The sequence below is a fragment of the Odontomachus brunneus genome, unplaced genomic scaffold (assembly GCF_010583005.1).
Source record: "Odontomachus brunneus isolate Ranch 3 - 2012 unplaced genomic scaffold, Obru_v1 Obru_scaffold_140, whole genome shotgun sequence".
NCBI classification, from domain to species: Eukaryota; Metazoa; Arthropoda; class Insecta; order Hymenoptera; family Formicidae; genus Odontomachus; species Odontomachus brunneus.
The window spans coordinates 837,213-847,139 of NW_022639590.1; the positions used below are offsets into that span (position 1 = coordinate 837,213).

Genomic DNA, 9,927 nt, shown 5'->3' on the forward strand with positions numbered 1-9,927 from the left:
CTCTCTCTCTCTCTCTCTCTCTCTCTCTCTCTCTCTCTCTCTCTCTCTCTCTGAGCGCTGTGCGCTATTTTGAGGTGCGTATAAGCGTGAAACAAATAACACGTCGCTTCCGCTCGAGGCGCGTCTCGCGTTTTAATCGATAACGACGTGCGCGCGAGAGCGGTCGGGAATATTTCGATCGGCGGAAACAGTTGGTAATCTCGGTGAATTCACGTCGCCATATTACAGGCGCGGGAGATGCGACTTACCTCAATCGTCACATCTCCATCGTGTCGCAAACACACACGCGGAGATCATATCCGTGTAATTGCGACATCGAGAAATCGGAGCTCAGCGGAATTGGACGGTGATAGACGAAAATGAGTTAACCTGCCGAGTAGTAGTTTCAAATAATTTGGCTTTTAAAGCGCGCCAGTTGTACGATGCCAATTCAACCTGACCTGTATGCGACTTATTTTTCCGGTGATATCGTGGACCGACTAATTTTCGCGAGATGTCAATTTAGACCGGTCTTGATATGTCGCGATAAACACACAGCGATAGCTCGTTTAAACTGGACTTAATTCCATTAACGAAATTAAGGCAGCGCGCACCTCACGCGCGCCTCACGCGCGCTTTAATTTCGGGTCGATGCTTCGAGCCCCACGCGAGCCACTCCGTTAAGCCGACGAATTAAAAGCACCGCTAATACGGCCCGCTCGAGAATTAACTCGTATGTTCGAGACCATTTTCGTGGGACGAAGGAAGTAGGAACGCGGCGGCGTCGAGGAATTTCTCGTTCTGAGAAATCGACGCGCAACGTTTCGGGCTGGTGTATGTGTTACGCAGTATTAGATCAAAACAGTGGTTACCAACCTACTCAGTCTCCGTCACAATGAAACATGCAATAAGATAATGAAGAACATTGAAAAATATTATGCAAATAAATTCCAGCAAGAAGCACCATAAAACGAACACTTTATGAAATCGCTGTGAAGGAAATCGTTTACCGATGCTGGAAATAGAATCGCGAAGAGCTTTGCATAATTTTCATGTAGATACATATCAATTAGCAATTCTATGCAAGTAGTCTCAATGCACGCGTTCACATGTTACTTCATCGTGTAACGCGTTAATTACTTAAGTCGCGATATTTCGAATCGGAGCAGGTTGATTGGTAACCATCGAGAGTGCAAATAACAACATCACATTGAGAACTAACCTGATATAAATGATGACCCCGTTGGTGCATATCCTTTTCCACCCACGTGGCACGTTGACCGGCGACTGCTGCTGCTGCTGCTGCTGCTGCGACGGCTGCTGCTGCTGCTGCTGTTGCTGTTGTTGTGCAACCACCGCACTACCGCCGTTCATAGTCAACACCACGTTATGCTGCGCACTGTTACCACCGTTATTGTTATTACCGTTAACACGCGACGACTGCTGTCGCACAGCCTGCTGCGCACACGCCACGCCGCCGGGATGATGACTGTTCGCCGTTAGACCGTCTTGTCCCGGCTGATGATGAAGATGACTCTGGCTCTCGGGGCTGCTGAGGCTACTGTAAGTCGTCGCCGTCGACGACTCGCCACCGGTATCGGGCCTCACCGAATCGCAGCCGGTCGCACTAACACCACCAACACCACCAGCACCGTCACTAACACCGACCGTTGCGCCCGACACTGTCACCGTCAACGAAGAGGCGGTCTGGCCGTCGAAACTGTCCTGCTGCTGCTGCCGACCCTTGTCGTCCACTACTATACTCGTCGCCTGTTGCTCGCCGGCGTTTTGAAGAACAACGCCGTTGCCGGCGGGACCCGTCGTCTGCTGAGCATACGCGACGCAGCCGTCGTCGCCGAGGAGGCCGACGCAGCCAACGCCAGCGTCGCCGGGGTTCGCGACGATTCTACCGCTCGCGTTATAGCCGTCGGCGTTCATTCTCACGGACGGGTACGCGTCACCGTGATGAAGTCGCGTCTGCTGATACGTCTTCACGGACAACACGTCAACGTTGCCGTTACCGAGGGCGATGTCCGCCGTCGTCGCGGTCACCGAGTCGTTCTCCGGCGCTAGTTTGTTCTCCCGCGACGGCGCGACGCGCGTCATCATCGCCGTCGTCGTGGCCGCGGTCGCGCACGTTGTCGCCGACTGCCCCAGGCTGGCCTGTCGATACAGCATCGCGTAGTCTTCTTCGTCCTCGTTGCCAGCTAGAGACGCTCGCCTGGACTCACTACCGTCCGGGACGATGGTAGCCGACGCCGCCGTCGTATACTCCAATGACGGCTGCTTCAAACGACAGCAAGCACCCGCGGTGGTGTTGTTTCCTACGATCCCTGTTCCACCAGTACCGTCGGAAGCACAGTAAACGGTGGTTTTGGCGGGAAACGTCGCCGCCGTCGTCGCCACCTGCGGCGTCTGCAGGATGCCGGCGTACGTCGTCTGCTGCGGCGACTGATAACCGACCGCGATAGCGGCAGCAGCGGTCGCGGCGACATTCTGACCCACCGCCGTGGCGTACGCGAAGTTCTCCCCCGACACGTACACCAGAACGCTGTTCTGCTGTATAGCTTGCTGCTGTTGCTGCGGATGATGGGGCTGTTGCTGATGCTGCTGTACCGATTGTTGTTGCACTTGTTGCTGCTGCGGCTGCTGCTGCGGATGATGATGATGCTGATGATGGCCGTGATTCGGGGGAGCAGGGAGCGTGGACGGCTGCTCAGGCTTGCCGGCCATGGTCCAGGTCCAGCAGCGCTGCGGATGACCCCGACGACACCCACGACAACATCACTGGCACGACGTGGCACGTAGCTCGCCTACGTGGAGATATCGGCGGGTAATAGTACCGCCGCATTCTCCGCGAGCGGGTGCACGATCCTTATGCGCTCGGCACCGTCCAGCGGGCACGGCGGCTCGGCAATGAGGACAACGAGGACGGTGAGCTTGGTGGTGATGGAGTCGCGCGCTCGCCGATGCTCCTCGTCCCGTTGCGTTTCTCCGCGCGACACTCGTAGCGCGACATAATACACCGCGCGCGCGAACCCGCTCAGAGCCGGCGCATGTTTGGCGCGCGTAGTACACGCTGCCGCTGCTCGCCGGTCAATGGCCGTCTAACCTCCTTGACGCAGCGGGGATCGCCGGGCATGACGCGCCGCGACGCGACGCGATGCGACGCGCCGACACCGATGTGCTGCTTCTCTCCCGCGATGGCTTCTTCTTCCTTCGTTCAGCTCCTACCACTCGTTTGTCCTTTCTCTCGAGCTGCCTTCGAGCTGACGAGCGCGCGCTCGTCAAAATGTCGCGGCTCCGACACGTACTCCGCTGACACACGCGATCGCGCTTGGGGATGTCGCCGCCGCCATCCGGGGCCGGCCGGCGTTTTCTCTGGCTTCTCCTCTCACAAGTATCGTCGTCTCCGCGACTCAGCGTGCCTCGCGATCGACGCGGCGGACAACTCCTCTGCTTGGCACGCGAGTGAACGTTGCGTCCCACTGAGGCTCGACTCGTAATTGCGTAGCATGTCGGCGGATTGCTCCGACCGCGAGAACGTTGCGCGCAAGGTCTCGGCGGGGCGGCTCAAGGTGACGGTCCTCCGCCGCCGCTGCCCGTTCGCGGCACCGCCGCGACGCGACGCGGTGCAAAATCAACGAAGCGAAGATTCTCGATAGCACACACGCGCTCCCGCGCGGACCAACTGCGTCGCGACGAAATCGGAGCGAAGGACACGGAAAGCACACTGCACGCACGGCTCCGGCACGCTCTCTGCCTTGTCGAAAAATACCCACGACAAAAAGTCAACACTGGTGAGCGAGCGAGCGAGCGAGCGAACGAATAGTGATAGTAGTAGTAGTAGTGAGCAGTAGTAATAGTAGGTCGTGTCAATGCCACGGTCCAACTCGTGTTTTACATTCACGGTCACCTCGTCCCGACCGAGTTGCGTTACACTCGACGACGACGACGAACGCACCGACAACGCGCACTTTGTTATGTCATCGTGTGAGTAGCACACGCACACTATCGCCGAAAGACGAAGAAAGAAGGGGAGGTGGACGAAAAAAAAGAAACGTCACGCAACACGAATCTCACACAGCCGGACAGCGAGCCATCTCCCTCGACACTGACTGCGTACTACGCGGTTAATCGCACTCAACTACTCGGCGGATGGCTCGGCTCGAGTCGTCTGAAGTCGGCTCGATCGGTAATATGGCGCGAACGCGCTCGTCGTACAAAAAACACTTTACGCCGCTGGCGTAACGATTCGGGTTAAATCGCGCACGGACGGACGAGCGTCGTGTTATGACGCTGTGTCATCGTCACAGCAGCAGCAACAGCAGCAGCATCACGACCACCACCACCACCACCACCACTACCACCACCCTACTACTACTACCACCACCACCACCACTGCCTCGTGCCACCACCACTACCAGCGTGACCACTCTACACTACTACTACTGCTACGGCTGCTACAGATACCACCACCACCACCAACAACAACACCAGCACCACTACTACTAGCGCGGTTACGAACTCGGGCTAAGTTAACTAACCCTCTTCGGCCGTGCCGAACACCTGCGCGCTCTGCGCCCCTCCGTTCTCTCACCGCTGTCTCTCTCGCTTCTCGCTCGCGCGGATCTACATACGTCGGCCGATTATTATATTTCGTGACAACCGGCGGCCGCGCGCGACGCTCCGATTACGTCTCGCGCGCCGATCGTTCGACGTCCTGCGATCGTACCCGCGCGTTCACTTTCCGCCGGCGGACACGGACACCGCGCGGCACGCCGTTCGAGATGCCGTCGCCTTACGGATACCTGTGCGTACACGCTACGTTTATACGTAACTGATATTGGAAAAATATGGCTCCCACCGCATACCCAGAAACCTCTGCGGCATCCCGACGGCTGGCTGGCTGGCTGGCTCGCGGCCACTCGCACACGCCACTAAGCACGTCGCTGAAAACATCGACCCTCGTTAGCGACGGTGCCGCTATCAGCCGGCGGAGCCGCGCGTTAACTCTGCGGTTGACATTTACGTACTTACAGAATCCGATATCTGATTTTCTCTACCCCTCTCCCTGCTGTCTCTTTTGCGATACGATCAAATTCTCTTGACGCGAATGTTACATAATGTCGCAGTGAAATGTGTATTTCGTTTCTCTCTTTTTCGATTATTTCATCATGTTTGGTATAAAAATTTAAATGTATATATATATATATATATATTTAGTTAAAAAATAGGAAGCTAATTCAGTCTTACTTGTACGCTTGTTTTTCTTTGACTAAAGGAAAAACCGAAAATAAAAAAACTCAAGACTTCGGTTGAAATTAATTGACATCGATGAAACTGATCATATAAATTGAATATGTTACATACTAACATAATATATACACAATATTAACATACTACTGTATGTTATGCAATTACGTTCACTCTGAGAGAAATAACAGGATAGGAAATTGCGGAAGGAAAATTGCGTAAAGCGAAAGTGTATACGGACGATGAAAACGGGATTACAGATATAATTTTACAAGATTTCGAAGTCGATCATCTCACACGTTGTACAGTTTCAAGTTTATTTAAGACGCTCAAAAAAGGATACTAATCACCATTTTTTCTATAATAAATAAGATTACAAGAGACATATGGGAGGCTATTTATTAAAATTCGATATAGTAACCGCGGACGAGTACACGACCTCGTATACAGTAAATAATGTGTGAATGTATCGAAAGTATATTAATTTAATATAGTACAAGAGCTAAGGATCAACTATAGCATTTGTTCATGCGCGTTAATTATAGGATTACGGTAAAATGAAACTAAGTTCTCAAAAATAATCGATAGTTATTAAAAGATCCTTCCGTAAATTTCCTAATTTTAACTAAATTTCAATTCGAAAGTTTTCTAATTTCACTATTATCGCTTTTACTTGGGGGTACAATACATCGATAAAGGTGGAAAGCAAAAGAATCGTTTGATATTCAACGAATTGCACTGAGCTGCTTACGAATACGCGCAATCGTCCATATACATACAGGAACCTGATTCTCCATTTTATTTGCATTATTCGCAAACAAAACCGTACATTATCGTCACGCGCCAGTATAAAAGCGACTTGGAAAAGAAATTAAATACTATATGAATATGGAATAATGTCCCATTTTGTGTAAAGAGAAGTTTTGAGATCTCTAATATAACCGATAACGTCATATTATCGTTTTATAATCCAACATATCGTTTTTCACGTAGAGACTGACACATCTCGAGATATTATAATTTTCAAGTTCTAAAAAACTGCTGTAAAAGATAACAATTTTTGGATCTTGAGATTTTTTAATAAATCGAGTGCTACTACCAACCTGGAGAGCCAGAAAAAATCGTGTACATACATAGAGACAACCCACGAATTTGAACTAAATATACATATATAGTTTAAATCTATGCTTAACCACATAATAATCACTGTTGAGTTGCTAGCTGATTATTGGGGCGATACAATTGGTCAAATAGCAGAGAATAATCACGATGTTCGAGATACACAACAAATTCCATTATTCATAATCGATATTGTATAGTGTTTGTTCTTTTTTGTGTTAAGTTAGATTGTTAAATAAATTGAAATTTCCTTACCACTGTGTGTAATGATAAGTACACGCTCTTAATGATCCTCTATTTAAGCGAAACTAATGGATGCCATTGAGATGCTCGTCGCCAAGAATTTACAATGTACTTTCATTATACTTCCAGCACAGTAATAGATGTCTACTCTTATCATTTGTGACAATGGTCATCTACCTCCAAGATCTTCGCATAAGGATCATCGAGACACTACAGCTGCAGTATTCTCATAGTCCTGCGCGTATTCGGAACCGAATCTTCATCTTTCTTTTTTTTTCTTTCTATCTCGTTGAGCGGTTCGCCTATATATTCAGCTATATTATTTCTTTCTTTAGCATGACACGGAGTCGAGCGAATGGGACAAAAATGAAAGAAATGGCTATGTTTATTACAGGGTTAGTGTAATCAAGTTAATGCGTGGCACATTGGACTCGCGACGGGCCTCCCTCGTCCTCCTCATATGCTTGTCTTGTGTCCCTTCGCCTAGCTTCCTGTTCAGGATCCAAGTCGGTGAGTATGCACTCTTCAGCAGCGTTCGGAATTACAGTTATTTCTCTCGGTGGCAGACATTGCTCCAACGTCGGGATGACCGACGAGTCAATGCTTTTCGGGAAATTGACTATGAATTGTATTATGAGTCTGCCGTGCGTAAACGGATCCTTGTAAATCGGCATGCCTTCATTCAAGATGCACTTCAAGTCACCGTGTTTCGTAACGGTACCGGGCAGCGAGGTTATCACAAGATCTCTGCCGTCCAATGTGCGGATAACTTTTTGGAATCCACACAACGCTTCCACCAGCTCCAATTGCATTCTCATTATCAAATCGTTCCTTGAACGCCTGGAAAATAATCAACGACATAGTACCAATAAGATCACACGATAACGAGTGAACGCAGTTTAATTATTCAATTATAATGCTACTAACTTGAATACTTCATGTTCTTTTTCTTCAAGTAGAATAACTATATCGCCGGGTTCATAATCTGGTTCTTGATCGCCTTCACCATTGAAAGTTATCTTTTGGCCGTCAACCATTCCAGGATCGACATGAACTTCAAGAATTTTTCTATCTCTAATAGTCTTTCTTCCGTTGCAATGCTTGCAACGATCACGAGGATTGATACGTTCACCTTGACCCTTGCAATCTGAACACATGGTTTGCAAATGTTGCAGCATTCCCGGACCTAATTGTTGGATTTGTACTTGCAACCCGGAGCCATGACATACAGCGCATTGTTCAACAGAACCCTTTTTTCCACCAACGCCTAATTAAAAAAAGGTATCAATGAAAAAAGTCCCTTTTTGGCCGTCTGTTTTGCAATTATAATTTCTGAACATTTACCTTCGCACTTTTCGCAGATAACATTCTTTTGCAGAGCGAGTTTACGTACAGTTCCCTTGTACAGTTCCTCCAGAGAGACTGATAGTTGGTGAATGACATCTTGACCTCTACGATCTCTTCTTCGACTTCGCCCAAATCCTCCGCCAAAGAACATGTCGAAGATATCCATAGGTGACGAGAAGCCACTGTTACCCATACCACCTTCTTTCAAAGCTTGTTCGCCACCTTGATCGTAAATACGTTTCTTTTCAGGATTTGACAGCACTTCGTACGCTTGAGATATTTGCTTAAACTGAAACAAACATGGAATATTTTGTAAATATTCAACTTGTTTGTAGATTATGATAAAGTATGGAATACAATATAAAATCATTGTTAGATGCTTCAAATTAAGATTGATACAAACCTTATCGCCTTCATTAGGATTCTTGTCAGGATGGTATTTCAAAGCTAGCTTCCTATAGGCCTTCTTCAAGTCTTCCTGTGCACATCCAGGTTTCACGCCCAAAACGTCATAAAATGTGGTCTCCTTAACCATTTTCACAGCGTATTAAAGTCCCTTTTGTGTTAAATAATTTGTATTATGCTAAAACTGCTCCTGCTAATGAGACAAAGGAAAAATGAAGATTGTATAAAATTTCTTAATTTCTAACACTGTTACTATTAGCTTGTTATAAATAAGCTAACAATAAAAAATGTGTATATATGTATACATATATACATATGTATATATGTGTATATATAGATGATAATATGAAGTGTTTATTCTTTTGAAACGATATTAAACCAACAATACAAGTATATTGATTGTAAAATCACTTAAAAATAATAAATTAATAAAGATAATACACAAATAATCTCGTATAAGGTACGTATAACTCAGTTGATATATGATAAAGCTGAATTTGTTTCTTTAACACATTTTGATTAAGAATAATAGAACAATATTATCTAAAATGTTAATAATAGGTATAATGATAGTACATTTACCTTGTAGCTCTATACTGTTCATATTTTTAAGATAATAAGTAATTTTTCATTTTTAAAAACTATCATCATTTTTTAATGAGTTAAAAAACAAGATAGTTTCTGCTCATAAAATTCTCACTGATTTATGTTTCTTCATTGAATATTTCTTAAGTGTATATGATTCTATACAAAATACGAATAACACAACTCTGTATGCATACAAAGTGTATAATTTTCCATATCAAGGAGTACTTAAAATATACATTTTATACTTATTCCAAAAATAATACACAATAAGTTGTCTGTTAAAGTACCTAACAGCTATTCCATAATCTATTAACAAAGCAGCATCAGACAGTGTAATTGTATATACTTTTTTCATTGTGATGATGAAATAACAATTTTATATTACGACAGCAAAATGAAATTTATACATGCGAAAATTGTATTCAAATATGCAGTAGCATATGTAACTAGCCATAGAAGTTTGACTCATAATTAATTCATAAAATCTGAACTGAATGCACTTTGATGATTCCAGTAATAGATTGCAAGTCATTGAAACTTAAAATAGTGAGATCATGGTAAACATGCAATATATAGGTATATCCAACAGATTAATTATATCATTCAGTATAAACTTATAGATTAAAGATTCCTAACCTATTCTTCGTGGATTCCTTTTCAAAACTATTTGTATTAAATATACGAAGTATGTAGAATTATATATACAAAAGAAACTAATTAAAATGTAGTTACACGTGTAACTATTAAAACACTGAAAAATAAAATTTGCTAAATTCATTTTTTTAATATTATATTTTAGTTAGTTTTAATTGTAAATTACTGAGGATATCTTTTGCCTATCCAAATTCAGAATCTCCCTGAGCTCACTTGGTCCAGGTTAAAAATCCGGCGAACAAAGGGAGGAGGAGGAAGAAAAGGAGAGAGAGAGAGAGAGAGAGAGAGAGAGAGAGAGAGAGAGAGAGAGAGAGAGAGAGAGAGAGAGAGAGAGAG

The 9,927-nt window shown here is 45.7% G+C and overlaps 2 protein-coding genes across 6 annotated transcripts in view; both read right to left on the reverse strand.

The window, feature by feature from the left end:
- Positions 1-5,367, reverse strand: part of LOC116850265 (mucin-17-like) — a 291,148-nt gene extending 285,781 nt beyond the window's left edge. For all 4 annotated transcript variants that reach the window (XM_032828327.1, XM_032828326.1, XM_032828328.1 and 1 more), the window contains exon 1: positions 1,202-5,367. In XM_032828327.1, the coding sequence (XP_032684218.1) occupies positions 1,202-2,712 (1,511 nt within the window). In that variant the 5' untranslated portion in view covers positions 2,713-5,367. The remainder of the gene's footprint in view (positions 1-1,201) is intronic.
- A 249-nt stretch (positions 5,368-5,616) lies between these two features.
- Positions 5,617-9,927, reverse strand: part of LOC116850267 (dnaJ homolog subfamily A member 1) — a 5,890-nt gene continuing 1,579 nt past the window's right edge. For both annotated transcript variants that reach the window (XM_032828331.1, XM_032828333.1), the window contains exons 2-5: positions 8,348-8,542; positions 7,942-8,233; positions 7,525-7,864; positions 5,617-7,437 (exon numbers count right to left, since the gene is read on the reverse strand). In XM_032828331.1, the coding sequence (XP_032684222.1) occupies positions 7,008-7,437; positions 7,525-7,864; positions 7,942-8,233; positions 8,348-8,479 (1,194 nt within the window). In that variant the 5' untranslated portion in view covers positions 8,480-8,542 and the 3' untranslated portion in view covers positions 5,617-7,007. The remainder of the gene's footprint in view (positions 7,438-7,524; positions 7,865-7,941; positions 8,234-8,347; positions 8,543-9,927) is intronic.